Raw genomic sequence first — 23,989 nt, forward strand, 5'->3', positions numbered from 1 at the left:
AAAATACACCAAACTGCTGAACATGAACCAAATCACAATATCAATTCAGTTTTTTACAATCAAGCCATATTATAATTGCAAATGATAATGAATGTCTCTATGACGTTGGCATATCTCAAGTCATTAACCCCAAAAAAGGTGTCCAAGCACCAACAGGTGAGGACCCACGGACAGCGGACACAAAAGGCAGGAGAAGCGGTTTCAAGCCTTAAGTAGATGGTCAAGAGATGTCTACATTTGAAGAATACTGCGTTGTCTGTAACCTATTGTTGAAATAATTTACTTGTTTGAAGTCAGTTTAAAGCCAAGTTTCTCTTTAATTCTGTCTTTTATTCCTTCTTTTCTCTCTCCCTGCCAGAATGAATACCGTAAGCTGTCCATGCAGTGTAAGGACTTTGTGGTGGGTGTGTTGGACCTTTGTCGGAACACAGAGGAAGTGGAGGCCATACTGAATGGTGACGTGGACCAGTGCCCTCCAAGCGCCTACAACCGACCCTGTCTCAGCCGTGTCATCCTGGCCATTAAGTACGAGGTCAAGAAGGTAAGATGACCGAAAATTACCCGATGGACCAATTAAACCAAACTCGTGGTAGTGTCAGTTGCACTTAACATAATGTTGGGTAAAACATTTCAGAGGACCAACTTGCCAAATAAGTGAGAAAAAAAACGATACTAAACTGAAATATGACAAACAATGGAGAAAAAATGAACTGGGCTTTAACTGTATGTGTAATGCCACTGTCAGCTGTAATGATCATGAATATGCCTCTTACCCTCACCCATCACGGACTGCCAAAGAAAGAATTGGGCTTGTAAGACACACATTAAAAACAGAAATACCAATCCAAAACACTAGATCCTACATCTCCCCATAATGCAGCTTGATAATATTTCTAGGACACTCCCAGCCTGATGAATACACAGGTCTTTCAAACTCCTTGCTCCTAGATTGTAACACAGGCTGTCTGTTATAAATGTGCGTGTGTGTGTATTTTTATATATATGATTTATTTTTAGAGACAATGTACATTAATCAACATTCAAACAAATGTAAGTTAGCTGAAAGGCTAGTTTACATCAGCAGTCCCTTTACCTGCATCCAATAAAAATAAAAATAATACAATATTTACAGTAGTTAATAAAATACTACATTGTGGTAAAAAGCATACAGTTAAACAACATGAGTGGACAAAATCTAAATACAAGTAAAGTATTAGTACAGAAATACAAATCTTCACATAAATGAATGATATGATGGCGCTTTCTAATTGATTGTGGTACTGAATTCCATAGATGTGATGCTGTGAAGGAAAAGGCAGTTTTGGGGTTGTGCAGTCCTCCTTTGCTGCTCTGCTTGCGGTAGATTTGAAGTAGATGAAATCAGACAGAGGAGGAGGAGCTCAATCATGCTAGATCTTATAAACTAGGCAGACATGTTTGTGTGTGATGAGGTTTTACCAGCTAAGGAGATTTCATGTGTTTATACTACTGTCTTCAAGTTCAGGCAAGCCGAGATAACCCTGATGATATCGCTGTGATATAATGGGTTATTTTTTTCAGATTGGCAACCTCCTCCAAAGCCACAAATACATTATAGGACACTTTTCACAAGCTGAGTACTTGTAATACAAGGAAAGTATTCTGATCAGAATATTCTCACAGGTTTTGAAATGCATTGACAAACTAACTATTTTAAATATATCAAATATTTTGTTGATTTGATATGAGGACTTGTTGGCAGAACATATCAAACCTACCAAGAGTCCTTGAGCAAGGTTCTTTGCAGGTACTGTAGCTCACGGTTCCTATAAAGGAAGACCTCATACTGTAGGTGCATGGATGAATATAGAATCACATCATTTGTTTTGTAAAGATTAGGGTGTGTGCTGTACATGTTGTGAGTGTGTGTGAAACTAAGAACCCTTTTTATTGTCATAAAAAGGGTACACGAAACACATACACGAAATTTGACCCATCCCTGTATATAGGGAGCAGTGGGCTGCCAATGACAGGCGCCCAGGAGCCGGGGGTTCAGTGTCTTGCTCAGGTACACTTCGACACGTGGCACGTCCCAGTCGAGGATCGAACCGTTGACCCTGCGGTTACCAGACAACCCTCTTAAGCCAGTGAACCACGGTCGCCCCCGTTTAGCTAGAGTCTATGAGCCTTTTTGTGCACATACAGTACGTTTGTTTATTTACTGTACTTGTAGCTGCAGAGGGCCCCATGTAAAGAACAAACTGGCCTCTATTTCAAAGAGCCAATCCCTGCTTAGCAGAAATGTCAAACCAAATGCCTTTTCCGCATTTCTCCCAACCATACTTGCTCTCTCTGTCTCACACACACACACACACACACACACACACACACACACACACACACACACACACACAGAGGCTGTTTGACCTTAAATGTGCTGCATGTAATTGCAAGTGTGTGTGTGTGTGTGTGTGTGTGTGTGTGTGTGTGGCAGAACACAGCCTGTTCGAGCTGTGTTATTCATCCTGTACAGGAGAGCGTGACCAATACTCAGGGAGCTAATTACACGGAGAGAGGGATTGCCATGGCAACCAGGTGAAGTCCAACTGTGTGTGTAGTGCATGTAAATTGCCGGACACCGGTGGGAAACTATATTAACTACGATTTAGTGTGCAGGGGGAGTTTAATGTCTGTGTGTGTGTGGTTTCCCTCTGAATGTAGAAACGATTGAGTGCGCACGCGCACATCGTATGTGTGTGCGTTTCCATCGGCAGATGGGAGCTGAGGATGTCAGTCGTCAGCTCAGATAAATGTTCTGTGAATGTGATGGCCGATGCTGATTGTTGAAGAGGTGGGACGGATTGATGGAGGGGGAAAACACGAGAGGCTAACGACAATCAAGGGAGAGCAGGTGTGACCAGACGTAATCTGTTGCTCAGATCTTACCCTAAAAACAGTGCTAGAGTTTGATTGTTACACTCGTCAACCTCCTACTGAGCATCGATTGCTCCACATCCATCCTCCAGCTGCAACAAAAACATCCATCTCCTGCTTCCTCAGAAGACCAGTGGAGGCTTTCATTTATCTCTATTCCTTTCTTGGAGTGAAGTCGGCAACAGATGCTAAAATGCCAGACCAAGCCTTATCTAATAAAGCAAACATGCTTCAGTAATTAGTATAAACACCCACTGCCTCTTATTTGCTGCCTGCTTTCTTTTTGCGTATAGTAAATTGATTTCACAACGTTGTTGACATTTTCATTCGAAATGAAGCCAAGTGGCAGCCGCGAATACAAACATGTAGTGAGTAATATATTTTGATTATAATGAATGCACAATAGGTGTGCCCCTAATTGAAAAGCAGCCGACGCTCAGGTACTTTGGAATTACTTGACCACCAGAAGCCCTCCTCATGAATAAAGTATATTTTTCAACCTTATTAATTTTCTAAAGCCTGGCAAATAGGCTACATTCATCCTTTTGTGACCACTGGGCCGTATCAGTGGAGCATTGGACTGGCATGGTTTTTGCTCAATGTGCTGCTGCTGTAAAGACTTTACAAACCCCTGAAGCGATCTGTTAAAAAATCTGAAAAATTTGTATTGCATCTCTGACAATGGTTGTTGGCTAATTGCTCTCCTCTTCCTCTCTCTTTCCTTGCACTGTATCCTTATCTCCTCTCCCTTTATTCCCCGCTGATTTCAATTTCTTGTCTCTGTTCTCTCTCTTCAGTTCGTTGCCCATCCTAACTGTCAGCAGCAGCTTCTGACTATCTGGTACGAGAACCTGCCCGGTCTGAGGCAGCAGTCTGTCGGGGTGAAGTGCTGGACAGTGCTGGGGGTCGCCGTAGGTCTGCCCTTCCTGGCTGTTGCCTACTGGATAATGCCATGTAGCAAGGTATGAGCACGTATGCTCTTGAGTAACGCAGACACACAAAAAGTATATTTGTGCCATTTACAAGCACCTATTTTCCTAACACTCTGTATTACAGTGCATGGCTGTAGCAACAATACTGAAAGTCTATAGCCCAAAAATAGACCTAGACAGTTGAAAGGCTCATTAAACACAAGACAACTAAGTAGTTTGATTGATGAAAAATATTTGATCCTTTGGGCAAAAAACAGTCAAGTTTGGCCTGAGGGTTAGACAAGGCCGAGTTGTTAACTAAATCAGGATTATACTCATCTCAGGCTTTATTTGAACAGATATGGCTCAACTTCCATTATTCTAAGCTGTCATCCTCAGCTGCACAATGCTAAATGCTAACAGTCTATTACAGTCCTGTTACAGAGCCTATAAACATGCTAACATTAGCAATGCTGTAATGACAACAACTACAGGCTAAAAGGTTACTCCATCTAAAATCGACTGTATCTTTGAGTCAAATATTTTTTTACTGTAGACGTAAAAGGTGGCTTGTTGTTTTCTCTTTTCATGCAACAATTGTAGTAAGCTTGGACTCACCTCAATTACGAAATGACGAGCCTGACTGAAAACATACTGATTTCCGATTTAAAAATCACCATTTGATTTCATGGCCCTGAGGCACTTTATCACATTTTGTTAATACTCCATCAAGTAAATTATAATCTGTAAAGTGACACACAGAGACTTGCACACAGGCACTGCATGAGTGGTTATGCAAATCTGCTCATTAACCTGGATAATCCTTTACCTCATGAAGTGGTTGTGTGTCGAGTGTTTGTGTGTCAAGTGTTTGTGTGTCGAGTGTTTGTGTGTCAAGTGTTTGTGTGCGTGCTAAGGTAGATTCAGAAACAGTGTTGAGGACCTTTGAATAGTTCTTGTTTAGTAAGATTCATGAATTAGTCATTTTGTAGACTAACAGAGAGACAGAGAGCAGTTGAGGTCAAGTGTGCGGAAGGATGGAGACCAGTAATGCTGAGAGCGTCTCCACGACCGAGACATGGATTCAATCATGAGACACTAGCTGCTCCTGATCACTGTGTCACGAAAACCACTGTCTGTTGTGTGTGCATGTGAGTATATTTGATTATAAATCAACCAACCAACCGAGCGTGTGTGTCACAGTCTGCTACTTTGTGACGCAGCAGAGAGAGCAGGAAGAAGATAGATGCGTGGATGAATAACAGATTAATATATGGTGCTTTCACCTTGTAACTTTGTATTATTGTTGTTATTATTAATATTATTAATTATCATTCTTATTATTGTTATTAGTAGTAGTAGTAGTCGTATTAAATACTTGATTAAGTCCAGCTAAATGTTGAAAATAGATATCTGAGATGTTGAGAAAGCAAAATTACAGACGGTGGGGTAATAAAAAAACAATTAAATGAAATGAATAACTGAGAGAAAAAATGAATGTGTATGCATGCTTATTTACAATGTGACAGCAGTTAAACAGAGACACAAAGATATATTAAATGATTGTGATAATGACATGGATGAAGACAGTCCCAGGTTGCAAAGAGAAGGCTTTGATGTGTTTTGGTTGATTGTGTTTAGTGTGCCCTCCACTAATCATGTCATTGCTGATGTCTTACAGCTCATAATATTCTCTATTTTTACGGCACCACAACGCCATTTCCCAAAACCATATTATCTTTAATTTCAGTGGAGAGAGATGAAGAAGATAATCATATGTTTGTTGTTCAAAGATGAGTCGTAAAGCATCGAAGGTAGACAGAGAAAACACAGATGTAATTGCTTTAGAAATCTCTTTTTAAAAACATATGAGATATGCTTTAGAGGTGATGGAAAACCGATGTGTATTTTGATATTGAACGTTTCTCGTTGATTGAAAAGGGTGAAAAATGGGGAAAACATGCGGAGCGTGATGGGACAAGTATTGAAAGATGCCCACAAGAACACTCCAGCCCTCACTGAGTGACAGAAAAGAGATGAAACATGGACTATGTGTGAAACAAAGCGACTGATAAAAAATTGCCTACGAGGCTGTCAGGCTTCCCTCCTCCTAGAACAAGCATCATGCATTTGTCAGATTATACATTTATACTGCTTCAGCTTGTATCATTGTATTATTGGTAAGGTAAATGGTGGTAAGTTACTATATATTTAGTAGTGCAAGTTTGAGATACATGTATACTAGTACTTTGCAGATTAAATGCCCTGCACACCCACACAGGTGTTATCAATTACTCTGGCTGAGTAGACCTCGAGTCTGGTTGAAGCTGGGTGAAGCTGTGCTGGGAAATACGTGATTTAATCAAACTCTATGCGTCAAGAATGATGGTTGGAAAGTTGCCCCGCCCTAACAGGTCAACGTATCGTCATATAAAAGGTTCTTATGATAATTACAGCTCACTTATTTTTGTAGGTATAGCTACAAACACTACATGAGAACAGCGTGGGTGTGTGGGTTTACTTACAAGTCATGATATCTATGGTACTACTTATAGAATCTAACACATTACTATTGATTAAACATCTGCTCCATCTTTTCCAGCTGCAACAATATAACGCTGCTTATACTTACATGTATGAGTAGTAACGACCGATAACTTATCTTAATGTAACACTTACAGGGTAGACTCTGCCTGACTAGTATCAATGCAGATACAGAGTGAGATGTTGCAGACAGTGTGTGAGACAACTTTACTAAATACTAATAAATACTAAACTCGTAATATAGACATTATAGGCAATGTTCTAATTTTGAGACGCACTAGCTCTTTATAATTATACCAGCCATTGCAATCAATTTGACAATGATACAGTGACATTTATAAATGCCACATGTTGCTCTGACACCATATTAGCGAATAATTTTCTTTATTAACTGAACCCCTATTTGTATTGTGTCCGCACTGCAAGAACTAGGAACCATCGACGTTCTTTGAACGCTGTTTTAAGGGACTTTTTTTTAGCTCTTAACTCTCCCAGCACAAGAGGACCATAAGTGACGTAAGTGTACGGTGATTGGTTGAGCACATGAGCCAATGTAGCACGAGAGCTAACACACCCACTGAGCGATAGAACAATTCGCAACAGGTTCTTTTTTGAAGGCTTTTTTGCTTTGGTTTATATGATCATGGCACTTAACAAAGTTGTTTATTTATTAATATACTACAAATAATGCCAAGACAACTTGTTGCAAACTTGCCGCCTGCTGATCTCCCAGCTGGAGATGTGAGCGAGCGGTGCCTTACATCACAAATAGAAAAAAAGCCCTTGAAGGTATGTAGGTCTCTGGGGAGCTCCCCACTGGCCAGTTCCTCTCCCAGTCCCCAGAACTGTTGGTGGTTGGCTTGTTTGAAAAACGCCAAATGAGAACACATACTCTATCATGTGCATGGGAATGTCCCCCTTAATCATAAAGTGCACATCCAATATATGTGCAGTATGACAGAAGGTCCTTGCTCATATTTAGATAATATTTAGTCAGAGAGGATGCCTGTCTACACACGTCAGGCTTGCTTCTCCCATGGGGAAATATGTTAGTGAATAATAAAGGACACAGCAGCTCCAATCTAGTAAACCTCTTTCTTTTAGTCTGCGTGCGCCTGCTGCTAGTGGCCACCATTTCTTTGTTCTGTGGAGCAGAGAAGATCAGCGCTTGTCATCATCACACTGATAAGAAAAGAAACCCATGGGGTTTGTAGGCCTCACACAGCAGTAGCCCTGATCTAGGATGACCATCTCATTTAAGCTGAGGGGTGAAATGGATCAGCCTTATCAGCACAGAGGCAGAGCCGTCCCAGTGGCAGGAGGAGGTTTAGAGGAGCTTTGGCAGGGTTAAGTTTCACCAGACAACCTCTCCCCACATGGTTTAGTTGTGTGTGTGTGCCATGGGAACAGTTTGATATTGAATTTGATATGTCACTGCGCATGCAGAGAGCAGAGATAGCCTGTGGGTAGTTAATATTGAACACAGCAGTGGCAAATGTTGCCATCTCAAGTGTGTGTGTGTGTGTGTGTGTGTGTGTGTGTGTGTGTGTGTGTCGTGCATTTGTGTCTTGGCATATTTTTGTGGTGGCATGTTTAATGTTCCTTGTGCAGCACCACCTTGCATTACGTTCTTCCCATATGGTGCATTTTCATAGTCTCTGCTGATTGTTTGGCGTCTAGTTACTCTGGCATTATATTCCACAGTCATGAATTACAACAGCTGCCGTTTGCCTGCTAAAATGGTTGTTTAGTCATGCTGTTTAGTTATTGATCTCTGAGGGACAAAATCTGAGGAACTCTGCAATAAAGCGTGAACACTGATTAGCTCAGTTAATAAAAAACGATGTTTTGTTTGGCTGCAATTTTTTCACTGTTCAAAGAAAATACCAGTCAAACGGGTATCAATAGTCTGATTCCCTGACACAAAAACTATGTTTGCAAGTTGTTGTATTGGCAAACACAAATGAACAAAATCTTTATACTAATATGACAAGTAAAAATGTTGTGTGTTGTCATTGCACTTTGCAGTGAGATGTAAGGGCTTTGACATCACCTTAAAAATACCAATTGTAGTGCTATTGTTTTCCTTTTTATAAGTGGCTCCCCACACATTGCTGCCAACGGTTTCACATTATTCCAATGATCTACAGGTGGTGTTAATGCCCAGGAAACAGAGCAATGAGCACGCAATGGCAGGAAAGAAGAAGACTACTAGCCAGGAAAACATGGATGTTTACGATGCAGGATTCAAAATGTGTTTTTTTTTTTTTTTTTTATCAGCTTTGCAAATGATTTATGAGAAAGGAAATGCATTTAACACATATGTCAGAGCTCAATTATTCATACAGTGTGATTAAAAACAACATGTGTCCAAAAGACAGACAGACAAAGTGAGCAATTATCTGGTTGCCAGGGTGGATCTTTTTTTTAGGAGTTTGTTGAGACGAAACACATTTAGAATGCAAATGTTGCTCCATGTCCTTGAATCTTTTACATAGGAAACGTTTCACCTGTTGCACTGCCCTCAAAAGTGCACAAATCTGTAAATGGGTGTTTAAACAAACATTACTCATCTCTCTTTAACCTTCATTCATCATTTGGTCCTTGATAGTATTTGTTTGGAAACCACAGATGCACAATGGAACATATTTCTTCTTATATCCTAAATCTTCTCACTTCCAGCTTGGTCAGATCCTGCGAAGCCCCTTCATGAAGTTCATAGCTCACGCTGTCTCCTTCACCATCTTCTTGGGTCTGCTTGTTGTCAACGCCTCTGACCGCTTTGAGGGTGTCAAGAACCTGCCCAATGAGACCATCACAGACCACCCGCGTCAGGTGTTCAGGGTCAAGACCACCCAGTTCTCCTGGACAGAGATGCTGATCATGAAGTGGGTGTTGGGTGAGTCCTCTTTCTCACACACAATTCTGCACAGTTGCAGCCAATTCAAATGCAAAAAAGAAAGTCACTGTCGATGCAGATTTTCCATCATGATAAGAAATAACCTTGATACAGCATATATAACAGTCAAAAGGTTTCCTTATGGATTTCCTTAGAATATTTAGTTTTTATTAATATGAATTTAATTAATCAACATGCAAGCAAGAATAGTTTATGGTGATGTTTCGACTCAGATTTCCAAAGTTTTTGATGCTAATCCAAAGTAATCTAATGTAGTGAAGCTACAGCATAGTGAAGTCTACAACACAACTCCTTCCCCATGAATCAGTGGAAAGACTCTGTGAACCTTTATGCCCAACTCTGATATGAGGCAGAATTCAAGATTAATGCAAGACTGTACCAACCAAGTGGATGAAAGCCAATGGCAATACAACAATTCATTCTCTTTTATCTTCCTAAGATCAAACAATTTCCTGGTTGGATGCGGCACAGGCCAGACTTGTTGAAGCAGTGGCCATGCTGAGTCCTAACGATAAACTGGAGGGAAATTTGGAGGTTGACCTGAGAGGTGGTGCTGAGGAAATATTAGAGGGAGGGATGGAGAGAAAGAAAAATGGCAGAAAAGAATGAAAGTTAAGGGAGGGGTGGAGTGTACGGCATACGAAAAGACAGGCATGAAGACACAGATAGATGGCTGTGAGACAAAGACATATTCAACAGATAAATAGCCCATGGCAGTATCTGTCAGACCTCAGCTGCTTCCCATCTGCTGATGTGCTTCCTTTCATCTACAAACACACACATTTAATAACATTATGTGTGGTCTGTCGGTGCACATATGCTCCTGTTTTTGTTTGTTTACGTGTGGTGGCACCATTCTTTGGCCATCCGTGGTCATTTTTGGCAGCAGGTGCTTGTGTGTGTGTGTGTATGTGTGTGAGTGTGTATGTGTGTTTCATTGTGTGCATATGTTTGTTTGTGTGTGTGTGCAGTGAATGGTGGCTTAGGTAGAGCAGGGTAATTCTAATTCCAGCAGCATGCTTTGAAGGCCCGGTAATTGTTACAGAGATGATACTGATCAGGGCGCTTTTTCAGTAAGCAATTTTCTCCTTGTTTTAGCTCCAAATGGAGAATGGCAGTGTGCGTGTGTGTGTGCGTGTGCGTGTGTGTGTTTGTTTGGGTGCACCTGAGCTATAATCGGGGGTGTCTGAATGGTTGAGTATAAACTATAAGCTTTGTTGTCAACATCTTTCTATGTGTCTTTTTGAGTGTTAAATTTGTATGAGTGCCTGTGTAAGCCTCCTTTTTTATTTGTATCTTTCCACAATGCATCCATGCACAGCGAAAACTGAAATCTTAGTAAGATTAAATGTCTTAAATCAAGGCAAATTATGCTTGTTTTTTAGGATTTGGGGTATATTTTTATGTTACAGCATTTCACTTGATTTTTTGCCCTTTATTATCTTAATACAATATTATAACTCATTACTGAGATTTAATTAATGGTTCTGAGTAACTTAATGCTTAAAACTATAATTACCATAATTCTAAAGCTGTTTGATCAACATTGAGGAGTACAAAAGGGCTTTGTCGAAGTCAGAATCTCTTATCATAAACATCTTATCCGTTTCATCTCTCTATGACCAAATTGAATTCCCTGTTTTATTGTTATCTTAACCTACAGAAAAGTAATCATGTACGTATTCAGAGTAAAATACTGTACAGAACAAAGACAGTAGCTACACTTTTCATTTCATTTAGCAAATGCTAGAACCATCATCTTGAATAAAGGCTTTATGTTTTGGAATGATATCTTAAAACCAGTACAGCTCAGCAGGGAATAGTGACAAAAATAAAAAGTCAAGTTAGCATGTTGAAAAGATTTCTTGAAATAAGTCAGAATGTCTATTCACGACAAGTCCAATCATCGAACATGGCTCATCCGTGGCTCTGCAATTGGAATAAATACACTTTAAACCATTTAACGAGGATCAATTGAAAGGGCAACCTTGTCAATTATAGCTCCACTAGTGTAGCTTAGGTTCTTAGTTGCTACAGTTGAAAACTATTGTCAGAAATTCTTGCGTCTCAGTGATTGGGACCGTCGCAGGCAAGTGTTGCCTTTGTCCCTTAAAATTCAGAGTGTGGAATGACCGCTTCAGTGTGCAGGCTTGTCAGCCCGTGATCCTCAAAATATTGAACAGAGAGTCCGTAGCAGAGTGGATAGCCTTTCTTGTGGGGAACAGAACATTCTGAATTCAGGGGTCATGGTTTGAGTTGATGGCACTAGTGTTTGCATTTAAGCACCTTTTCCTACATATTGAAAAAAAAATCTTTGATCCTTCATTTGTATTTAGACATTTGTACTTGTTTTTGGTCTAGCTGTACTGGGCTAAACATATAGCCTTATTTTAAGAGGATGTCACTAGCATTTGCTAAATCAAGCACATTTTTCAACCCTTTTTTTGTATCTAGACAAATGTATTTGTTTTTCGTGTAGCTGTACTGGTAAACCTGTAGGCTCTTTCAGACTAGATATTTTTAAGTGTTTTACAAAATCTTAGCGAGATATATTTCCCTGTTGTATTGGCAGATCATTTTTTTCATTTTAAGAAATATTTCCCTCATTTTATTGCCTTATTTCTTGTTTTTGAGAGCTGACCTTTTGCAGTGTGCATTTATTTGTATGTCCTCCTTCCTCAGGTATGATTTGGTCAGAATGTAAGGAGATCTGGACCGACGGGCCCAGAGAGTACATCATGCACCTGTGGAATGTTCTGGACTTTGGCATGTTGTCTATCTTTGTGGCTTCCTTCACGGCACGCTTCATGGCGTTCCTCAAGGCGACCAAAGCCCAGCAGTATGTGGACATGCACGTACCAGACGAAGACATTAGCACCGCCCTGCTGCCTGACGAAGTCGCCTACTTCACTTTCGGTAAGCAGTTACTCAAGAAATACGATGAAAGGCTTTGAAGATGTCTAGAAGTTTACTGATTTCTCTGGTGTTTAACAGAGATTGCTTGGACCGAGTCTGAGTCTGAGTTATTTGGCGCTCTCCTTTGTTTTCTCTGCCATTGTGACAACCACTATTCATGATAGCTAAATATCTCAATATATGTTTAATCTGAAAATATATATATTGTGTTTCAAACTGCCTCCCTTCTTATCTACCAAAAACAAATTCCAAAGAAAGGCCAGTTATTGACACAATAAGATCAAATGTAAAAGCTTTCATGAGGGGCTTGAATCATTGTTGTGCACAATCAGTCAGTGATAAGCAAATGAGATAAGTATTTGTCTAAAAATGTCACGAATAACGAAAAACATGAGCTGGGACACTAGAAGATGAGTGTATTTGTCATTTAATTAAAGATGTCATTGTTGCATATTTACCTCAACATGTTCACACATATTTGTGCACATATTCTTCTGTTTGATTCTTGGCTTGAGTGTAGCACACCACATTCAATTAGTGAATTTGATGTTTCCATAATAACAAGTACGTGCAGAGGTATATACACCGGCTGACAGAAACTCCGCAAACACAGTAAACACAGTAAACAGTGGGGAATTTGGATTTAAAACCTCCCCAGATAATTATTAATAACTATCTTTTATTCTGTCTTTATTTATTTGAAATGTACACCTGCCTGCGCTTGGGTCTAAATATCAACTTTATAGATTTATATAGAGTATAAAACGAATCAGGAAAACTTTGAGTTCATTACCAGAACCAAAACTCCTCTACAACATAATAAAACCTGCTGCAGGCTGCTGGACAGTACACTTCTTAGTGGCCTGCTAAGGGAACCTTCATCAGTGCTGTCATCTGGTGGTCTGACTCTGTCATGACATATCAGTAGATAGATGAAAATGTAAATGACTGGAGTGTCAGTTATTATCGTGGGCCGTTCTCCATACGTCTCCATATCTGCACTGAAAAGTGCACACATTGTGTGGGATATATTTTGTCCGAGATGGAATTTTTCGTTCTTTTACTTTTTTCTGTTTGTGGTCTTTTGTTCCCTGTTGTCCTCTCTCTCTGTCCTTACCTCTCCTTGGACACACTATCCTTTCTGTTTGCTGTCCACCCGCCTCATACTCGTTGCCCTCCCTCCTCCCTAATCCCCATCCATCATCACTGAATCCATCTTCTTACTGTACCTTCGCCAAGATTATACCCTTTACATCTCTTTCAAACCAATTATGTGCAGCTGATAATATTTATCAAGCCAGAGGAATGCAGGGTTTTCACAATAGGATTTAATGCACAGTAAAAAATACTGTGATTGTAAACCACACTCAGACCAAATATTTCAATCGGACATCAGAAAAGTTTTCAAATTCTAAATCCACAAACGCAGATGTGGATGATTATTAGAAATGTAATTTCAACATTAGTTTTGAAGCTATACTTGTATAGTTAATGCATCAGGTTGTATTCAGTGTAGAAATGTTAAATTTGGTCAAATCTGAAATGGGGAAACCAGTTCCCCACAAAATCAGACAATTACCGAACAATCTCTGGTTTGACTCTGCATTACCTCAATCACATTATACATTAACACCGTACTCAGCCGCTCGTCTTTGTCTTTCTTATCCTCCAGCCAGGAACAAGTGGCGCCCATCAGACCCCCAGATCATCTCAGAAGGCCTGTACGCCGTCGCTGTGGTGCTGAGCTTCTCGCGCATCGCCTACATCCTGCCAGCAAACGAGAGCTTCGGCCCATTGCAGATTTCACTGGGACGCACGGTCAAAGATATCTTCAAGTTCATGGTCATCTTCATCATGGTGTTTGTGGCCTTCATGATTGGCATGTTCAACCTGTACTCGTACTACCTGGGAGCCAAGTACAATCCTGCCTTCACCACGTGAGTAATGTATGGCTGAGATAGCGACTGTGAATAGTTGGTGGTTGTGTTTAAACACAAGCATTTACATCTTCATGCCTCCATCTTTTTATACAAACTTCAGCTAATGCTTTCAAAACACTGTGTAGCTACATGGAAGCCCTACTATGATCGTATTATATCAAAATAAAAAGATCTAATCTCCAAAGTATCTGATTTGGTTCCCATCTAAATGTGAGACCACAGAACAAGAAAATCCCCTAGATAATATAAATGGTCAATGTCCTCCTTAATGAGACTGTTTGCTGGGTTCATCAAATCCACAGTCATCGATCAGTGGCAGAGATCGAACTTCAATCCTCCCTCAGGCTTAATACAGGCAATCAGGCTATTTGGTTAAATACGGAGAATGATGAATGTGAAGACTCACTCACTAAATTCTCTATATATAATTTAAATGCTTCGTCTTTGATTAAAAAATATATAAAAATCTTTATATGTCATTCAGTTAATGATGAGGCAAAACATCTTGGCCTATTGAGTTTTGTAGGTCAATATGGATGTGATAGTTAAAAGAGAGCAAGAGGAGTGCAGTTTTTCAAGTGGCGAGTGACGGAGAATGTCTGAGGTGCTGGGGGAGGGAGTTCCAGAGGGAGGGGTCAGCAATGGAGAAGGCCCTGTCCCCCCAGGTTCGGTGCTTGGACCAAGTAGGGGGGGTAAGGAGGTTGGTGTCGGTGGATCGGAGGTTGCTGGTGGGAGTGTGTCGGTGCAGGAGGTCAGAAAGATATAAAGTGGGTTGTGAAGGGCTTTGTATGTAATGAGGAGAGTCTTGAACTGTGTTCGTTGCTGTATGGGGAGCCGGTGGAGGTTTTGAAGGACTGGGGCGATGTGATCTCTGGTGCTGGAGTGGGAGATCAGACGGGCAGCTGACTTCTGGATGTATTGTAGTTTGTTGATGATTTTGGTGAATGTGCCGTACAGGATGCTGTTGCAGTAGTCCAGTCGAGAGGCGATGAAGGCGGGGATGAGTGTTTCAGCGGCTGTGGAGGAGAGGGAGGGGCGTAGACGGGCAATGTTTTTGAGATGAAAGAAGGCGGTTTTTGTGATGTGATTTGATGTGGCGTTCAAAGGAGAGGGTTTGCTCAAAAATGATACCAAGGATATGGATGTGTGTGGAAGCAGGAACAGTGGTGCCATCGATGCAGAGGGAGAAGTTGTGGTGGGATTCTTTTGTGTGATTTGGGGCCGATGATGAGGATTGAGTTTGAGAAAGTTGGCTTAGATCCAGGACTTTATATCTGTGAGGCATTTGGAGTGGGTGGTGGGGGTGATTGATTAGGTGGAGATGTAGAGCTGGGTGTTGTTAGCATAGCAGTGGAAATGGAGACCATGGAGGCATGTGATGTTACCAAGGGGGCGCAAGTAGAAGATGAAGAGAACAATATCATCCTCTCCTTACTGGTTATGAAGCAATCTCTTCCAAGCATAACTACTCTATTAAGAGCTGGGACAGAATCCAAAGTTCTTGTTCTGACTTCAGCAGTCTGAGTTAGACAAATCAAGTGGGACAGACTATTGTTGTATTTGAAAATTGAAAATCCTCCAACCAAAAAGGGGATGATAGCAACCCTAAATACTCCAAGTGCACTTAACCTGCTAAAGTGCTGCATTTAACTTTATTATAAGGGACCATCCATTTCAAATGGCCAACTGTACAATTTAACCAAGGAGTCAATTTGCACTTAAAGGCTGCAGTGCATAAAACCAGCCCTACAATGCCTTGAATCAGTACTTTCACTTTAACATCAGCAACAAGAAGTTAAAAGTGTATTCTATCAATTTTACTGCCATATATATATATATATATATATCAAGCTGCTTGTAAATCAACCTGTCCAACAAGTCCCGCAACACATCAATCTGAATATCAATGCTTCTGCCACCTTCATTCATTTTAGCATATCCGCGTGTCTGCATGCTCATTCTGTCACATCAGCTGCAAACAGAGTGATGGTGGATCTTTCACTGTCATTGTCTAATATTGTACAAAGCTATCCAGCAAGTCTCTTTATCATCATTCATCTCAAAATGAAAACTCTCTCCGAGTTCTCTCGCTGTCGCATATCATTATTCATTTTCTCAGAGGAAGACATCTGCAGATTTAAACAGATGACATTACACCATTTCTGCTCAATCATTCCATTACAAGTTGTTCTGTAATTACATTGTCATGTACTGTTCGAATCAGAGTGGAAAAGTCTATGTAATTGCAGTTTATCATCTGGTATTTTAAGGTTCACACTTCCACTTTGCAAGAAAGCTTGGACTCAGGAAGTCACACGTAGCTTTGTCTTTGTGCAAGTTGGGTACTGAGTCATCCTGCCAGGTTAGAGCAATTGACAGGTTCAAAACCAATCTGTACATTTAGTGGAGCATGGTGTTTATGCTCTTCTGCATAATTTACCTGACAGGTTTATCATATCAGTGAAGAACACACAGTGTGACTAGAATTCTTGCCCTCAGTTAATGTTTCATTAACAGGCTTTCCTAAAATGACAAAATGCTTCCAGGTGTCAACACCTGTCTCCTCATTGAGCATACACCTTGTGCTGGTTTGGAGTACTCCCAGTAAACCACACAGTAGTTTGATCCAAAGTACATTTGCATTGCGTCATCAGGTCAGCAAGTTCAGAAATTTCAACCAGACAATGTCGTACATCACACACCTACAGCTCATGGAGTCAAACATCAGGTGCAATAACACCACATACCCTTCTATGTCATATTTGTGCAGCCTCAGCTGTTTTTCTAAATGCACCAGATGTTTGACCGCCATCGTCCGCACATGTGAGCTATGTGAAACCTGGAAGCAATTTCCAAGTTTTTGACCTCCTCGACATTCACCTTAGATAGAATTACTGATCATAAAAGGTGTGTGATCAGATTTCTAGTGTTCTACTTCCTCATGCAGACTTGCACTGCACCTCTGTGCTGTGTATATACAGTATAGCTCCTCTGCTGAGCCGCAGCACAGGGGTCTTAGAGGCTGTGAGTTCTGCTTGGCTGCCCACATGGAGCCAAAGATCAAAGACAGAGCAGCGGCGTGAGACTGAGTTCCCTGACAGAAAAGGTAGATAGAGACTAATGGAGTTCAAATGGACAGTCAGACAGATTTTGCTCAGTCAGACATAATGAAGACTTCTTAAAAAGCAGTGGACAGAAAAGACCCTGCTCCCTGCAGATAGAAGTGCCTTATCATCCCCATTACACAGTCATTTCCATCATGAATGTACAATCCAGCTCTGTACATTGTCCGCTTATCACTTCCCTCTCTGCTTTAGAGATCAACATCAAGGCTGATTTAAAAAAAATCAGTGTTAACAAAGCCGTGATAGTAATAGAAACTATTTCAGCTCATCTTAAAACTGCTGCCTGCATTTCTTGTCAGATTAGGCATTTTTGGCAAGAAAATGGCCCTGCCATTTCAGTTGCCCACTCTGGCAATGGGAGCTGTATAGAGATGGTTTTAGCCTGACAGAAACCCCCCTAAATTCTGTTGTTGTTGTTGTTGTTGTTGTTGCTGATGCTGATGTCAGTCTTGCCACTAGGGGTCAGTCTGGCTCTAAATCTCAACCTGCCTGGACTGAAATGTGCAAAGAGACACTACTGAATTTATATTTCTAACATCTAATTTTTTGTTGCTTGAATTTAATCATCCCTTTTCACCAATACTTCTGGGCATGTTTATTTTTCTGTCCGGCTCAATGCAATTATGAAGTATGACTGCAATATGTTTGGTATGACTGATAGTCTTGCGTACAAATTGAGAATTCACAAAATAAACAACGTCTTGTCCGTCTCTTTTCTCTCTGTCACAGCTGAGAACGTGCCTGTGTGGATGTGTGTGCTGTGTGACTTTAGCTATCTGACGGGGCATGTTTGACGTAGGGCAGAAGAAAGGGCTGGTGTGATAGCTCTGATAAAGGAAGATGAGGAAGGAGACAGGTGTAGGTAGTAATGATACCCCAGGAGGGGCCACTTGGGCTGTGGGAACGGAGGGAGGGGTGTGAGAGGAAGGATGGTGGGGTATGGTGGAGGGGTGAGGTGGAGGATATCACTCTCTCTCTCACACACACATATACAGATGCATGCACAGCAGGATAGGGCATAATGAAGACTGAGCAATAATAGCCACAATCCCCATGGGTGCGAAGACTCAGACAGCTGTCTGACTTTCACACTTTAAAGACACACACATGCCTTTTGTTGCCCACACATTAATGTGCAAATACACTTTAGCAGTGGCGCACAAAAAGGGCACGTACATTCACACATCACACTTCTCTCTCAATGTTTGTTTTTGCATATTCTATAACACACACTTAGGTAGGCATACAAAGATTTATGTACAGATCAACACACACACACGCTTATCAGGATTCTGATTTGGACAGCAGTGGTGGAGCAGTAGACCTTGTCTCTATGTTCTAGTCAACCATGCATGACAACACTGCACAGAAAGACGGACACAGAGAGAGAGGACAGGGCAGGTAAAGGGAAGAAGGTGATATGAATGGAATGGCAAAGTGTTTTGAAATAGGTGAAGACTGTTCAGAGTATAGAACAAGACACAATGGGGTGTCAAAGACAGTGAAAGAAAATCTAAATAATGATTATACTGGTGCTGAAGTGAAACATTGGAAATACTACTTAATAAATGCAGCACAATCACAGGGACAGCTAACGGCACTGTAACAAAGTATAAAGATTAAGTCCATCGGGGTGAGGAGGGGGATATGGAGGGAATGAGGGATGAAAAGAGAACCACTGGGAGAGATGTATATGCAGAGAATGGTGTGTTTTTGGCTCGGCTGTTTGTTCAGGCAAAATGTGGGAGACCAGCCAGGATGCATGGACAAAAGAGGAAAACGAGGGAGAAAGGATGAGAGAAGGTCAAACAGACAAAAGCTCAGCCACACAGACTCAGCACAGATTCAGATGGCACTACATTTTTACCAGTAACCATTTGAATAGGTGGGAAGAAATGATAAAATAACTTTTATAGCATGTACATGTCTGTGTATATTTAGCACTGATAACTAACTACAGCAGTTAGTTATCAGTGCTTTTCACATAACTGCTCTTTATATACCATAATGTGCTTTTTTTTATGTTGGTTTGAGTCGGCAACATGAGCCTTCTTTTTCTTCTTTTTCTTTTTTTTAGTACTGGCAAGAAAATAAGTATATCTTAAAGCCAAGGACAAATAAAATGTAATGCAATGTAAATGGAGAGAGACAGAGAGAGAGAGGGACGGCAGATGGTTGAGACCGAGTCGGGGTGAGCAAAAGAGGATTTATTAGCTGTGAAGGCGAGGCAGAGGTGCCGTGATCAGCCTTTCCCAGTCAAGCACATCTGAATGTCAAAATGAGGAGAGGAGACACAATTGCAATTAAGGCGACACAGACAGAGAAGAGAAAAAGAATGCAGCCATGTAGTGTGACCAATATGGGCTCTTAAATGGCAATGCTCGAACCAGTAGCTGTAGTAAAATTCAGTTTGTCAACAAATTCTTCCATTACTATGACAAATGATGTCAAACATGTAAATTGAAATTCATTCCTTTAGTTGAGAGCAGGGAGATCACATATAAAGACTATAAAAACACTGATTACTCATAGCATTTGAAACAATGGGTCCCTCAATGCTTGTAATTGTCTTTTAACCAACGTTCGCTCCATGAGTTGGTTGAAAAACCTGTCCCTGGCTAAACATTTCGTGTTTTCAGCTAACTCCCCATAAAATGAGTCTTAAAAATGCACATGGTGGCTACATACATGATAATGTGCTATATGGCTGATGTCCAAAACAAAAAGTCAGCCTTCTCACCAGCTGAGAAACCATTTAAAATACATGAAAATAAAGTATTAGTAATAGTAATTGCTGTATTTTAGTGTAGAGCTCAAAAGTCCCAATATTATAAGTATGAGAGGAAAACATGTAAAATCGGATTATTTCTTTCTAAATTAACCACAGACAAATTTCAAATGCTTCATTGCCAGCGGGGACCGCAACGTTGGTATTGTTTTCACCATGTGAGTCTGTTTGTGAGTCATCATGGCAAATAATGGCCCTGGAGCCAACTAGTGGGAACAACCACAGAGGCGGTTTTGAGTACTTTGCCAGGTGGTTTATGTCTGTTTGTCTGTCTGTGGACATATTTTGTCACTCTAATAGTGTTGCAACTGTGCAAGATGCTGTCACAAATAAAGTTTGAGATCAAAATTAAGTTTAAAGATGGGTGTGGTCCGAGCAGGGACGCCGGAAGTATACGTGGTATAATCCTCACCACATGCTCACTGCTTCGACATGTGGAGAAATCCTTGCCTAGTTACTGTAGCTAAGCAATAATTCGACGTTAGCAGTTCTACAGAGGAGTTTGGCGGGCTGATGTCACACATAATAGTAGCCAAAATCGTAATCAGCCCAACACAATGGTTTGTTCTGCTTATTCTTTTTTTTTTTTTTAAAAGATCAAATCCATTTTATAATAATATAATAATAAAAATAATTGACTTGAAAAGAGGAAGACGACACAGACTAACAGCGAGAGTAGCGAGGGAGCAGGCAAATTAAAGAAAAGTTGATGTCGTGTTTGACTCGGTATCAAAACACTCTCTAATTGCTCTTCTTGTGGTGTTGTCCTCCCCGCTTAATAAGAATTCTCTCACAAGTTGCCTGAAGACACACACCAAAACAGCATCCTTTTGCATTTCTCTCTGTCTGTCTCATTTTGTATCCCACTACTTGTCACAAAAATATGCACACACTCACAAACACACAAACAGACCCACTCGTGAGACACACACATCAATATTTCTTCCGTGCCTTCAGTTTCTTTTTGCCTCTCTCTTTGTCTTTCTATCAACAGAACACACAGGCAGGCAAGCCAGCATCTCTGAGGACTATTCATTCATTCATTAAAACCCGAGGTGGGCAAGCCCCTGCTGTCGCCATGGTGACAGCTCCATTGGCGCGACGGATAGAAAGTTAAACTCAATTTGATATTTAAAGATGTTTCCTCTTTAGTTGCCTGTCTGACGGACTACTTGTCTTGTCTGCAGGAGAGGAGAGGAGTGGAGAAAAGAAAAATAGAAGCAAATCGAGAAGGAGAAATTTAATATCTTGCTAATGACTGAGGGGCAGAAGGACAGAAGGCTGGATGCAGCCGTTCAGTCTCAGTCTACGTGTGCATTTGGCCAATGTGAGAATATTGCTGCAGGTTAAACAAAGAAGAGATTTATATATGAGAGGGGAAAAAATAATGAAAAATCAAAAGTATAAATCATACAAATAGATTGAGTGACAGAAATGACTAAAAGCTTGTTGGGATCATAGACGGAAAGAGAGCGAGAGAGGGAGGGAGCGTGATGCTTACAAAGATACGAAAAGCAATGGAAATATAATGAGAAAATGGGTGAGAGAGATGGAGAAAGCGAACGAGAGGCAGAGAGAGAGAGGAACTAAGACAAACTTGAGGCGTAAAGCAAGAGAGTCTGTCTCTGGAGGGGAGGGGTTGAATTTGGGCCTGTCTGTGATTGGGTTTGGACGGCTCCTGCAGAGCCGAGGTGACTCACCAGTCCCCCGCACACACAATGCTGTATATGTGGTGTGAGTGTATATACGTATGTGTGTGTGTGGGAGAGAGAGGATGAGCGGTAACAGAGTAACTTCTTTACTGTCAGTGTCCTGCAGGGGTAAGTGTGTGTGTGTGCGTGTGTGTGTGTGTGTCTTTGTACGCATATTTAGCTGCCGTGCTGCGTGCAGCCTATTGGGAGCTGTCACTCTTAATAACAGATAATAACACACTGTCCATCTCTGTCTCCAGATGCCCACTGTCCCTGCTGATTCACTGCCTGTTGTACAATGATGTTATAACACAAACACAAGCAAGTTTGAAATTAAATAATCTCATTCTCTTACGTTGGAAAAAAAAGCTCCCATTATCCAGAGCATCGAGCGTCTCATATGTCTCAGTCGCAGGTCATTGCATGACCAGTGTCTGACATTAGCAAGAGACAAATAAAAATCTATCAATGTTGTTGATCTACAAAAGATTATATTTTACATTTTTCATAATTGCACTTCCTCCCGTAGAGGCACCTCACGCAGGTTTCAATGAATCAAATAAGCAGAAAATGAGCAAAACAAATGACTTGCCGGCTGCTTGTGCGTCAGTTTTATCCAGCAGGGAAGAAGACCCTCTACCCTCATATACACTTGAATGATTCATTTGCAAAAGCAGATACCTCCGTTTTTATTTATTTCCCTAAATGAGGAGGTGTAATGTATGTAGTCATGCATACAGTATTATATACACGGGTAAGGAGGGGCTCACTTCCAGTAACACATAAAATGCCATCCACAGTTTTAGAACTTCATATTAAATCACCAGCCTGCCCAGGCAGATGAACAGGGTGTATAAATAGCCACTGTGTGTGCGTACTTTTAATTGCGTGTGTGCGTTTGGGCCAGCGTCTGGTTTAATGGCACATTAATGTTGCCTGGAACAAAGCCCTTCATCATTATCTCCACTCGCATATTTTTGGGGGAACATAAAAATGTAAATGGAGTGAGCATTTCACGCTGGGTAGGAAGGAGAGCTGGGAGACAGAATAATTTGATTAAAAAGATAATTGGGATATAACGTTATAGAGACCCGATAATTGTCGCCTTTTTATTTTGTTTCATTTTTTCAAAGCCACAGGAAAGCATTTTTTATCTTGTCAGAGAAGCTCCAGGTAAGAGGCATTATTTATAGAAAGAAGGCTCAAAATAACAGGTTTTCAAGGCAAGGCGACCAAAATCACCTTCCTCAGCTCTCTTGATTGTGCGATAGTCTGGTGGATGTGTGTGATGTGAATAGTAAATGAGAAGATGGTGTTGTTGATATCATCCTTCGGTCGCTGATAGTCTCGCACCAATGGTCTGTCTGATGCCATCCATTACAGCAACACAAAGAAGAACTACTATCATTGCTTGTGAATGTGTTTCTGTTCAGGAATGCCTCCAGTGCCTGGTGTCACTGCGTATGCCTCTGCATTCATGTTGAAAGAGATACTCATTTCTCAAAATAGTTATCAACCGGTTGAAATGTCATTGTGGTCTTTTGTGGTTTTGAAATAGTGACTCATGAGGTTTTGCATGTCCGATGTTCAGCAATTGGTACAAAGCTCTGTGCACACCTCACAAATTATTGACATGCAAGTTAGCAGTGATCATAGGCATAATATCATGAGGACATCCGTCATGTTAGCAAGTGAGCAGAATGCCAATTGACGTAAACATGGAGAAATCAATGAAAATGGAAAGGCGTTCATAGGAAAATTCATATTTTAGAGGTTAAAGGCTATAAATATTTGTACCGACCATTAATCATGCCATTCTGCTAAAGTTCAGAGATGCACAGAGAATAGTGACAGTATGCAGACAATTTAAGGCCAGTCTGATACAGGGAGTCATTGACAGGAAGTGTTTTTAATGACAATGAACGAGGTTGTTCTATATACTAGATACAAAATAGGGGTTTTGATATCGAGGTAATTACATTTTCAATTGTCTATTTCTACCTGGTGGAAGCATCAATGTGTTCATTGTATTTTTCTAATACATATATTAGATTAAGGCACATTATATTCTTATATGATTTACAGCTGAGTTAGACAGAGAGAACACACACAGATCAAGTCTTGAAGGTTGAAGTGTGCTTTGCTATCTGCCTGAAAGGTCAAAGCTGAAGCACCCAGAGGAGTCTCTGTTTCATGCGTGTGTGAGCTGAGAAGGGACAGTCTCTGTGTGTGTGCGTGTGT

The 23,989-nt window shown here is 40.8% G+C and overlaps 1 protein-coding gene across 2 annotated transcripts in view; it reads left to right on the plus strand.

The window, feature by feature from the left end:
* The window catches only part of trpc7b (transient receptor potential cation channel, subfamily C, member 7b), a 50,755-nt gene that overhangs the window by 17,760 nt on the left and 9,006 nt on the right, over positions 1-23,989 (plus strand). For both annotated transcript variants that reach the window (XM_031862806.1, XM_031862805.1), the window contains exons 3-7: positions 359-541; positions 3,711-3,875; positions 9,051-9,267; positions 11,971-12,204; positions 13,877-14,141. In XM_031862806.1, coding sequence (XP_031718666.1) covers positions 359-541; positions 3,711-3,875; positions 9,051-9,267; positions 11,971-12,204; positions 13,877-14,141 — 1,064 coding nt within the window. The remainder of the gene's footprint in view (positions 1-358; positions 542-3,710; positions 3,876-9,050; positions 9,268-11,970; positions 12,205-13,876; positions 14,142-23,989) is intronic.

The sequence above is a fragment of the Anarrhichthys ocellatus genome, unplaced genomic scaffold (assembly GCF_004355925.1).
Source record: "Anarrhichthys ocellatus isolate YVR2014 unplaced genomic scaffold, GSC_Weel_1.0 scaffold27, whole genome shotgun sequence".
Lineage (NCBI taxonomy): Eukaryota > Metazoa > Chordata > Actinopteri > Perciformes > Anarhichadidae > Anarrhichthys > Anarrhichthys ocellatus.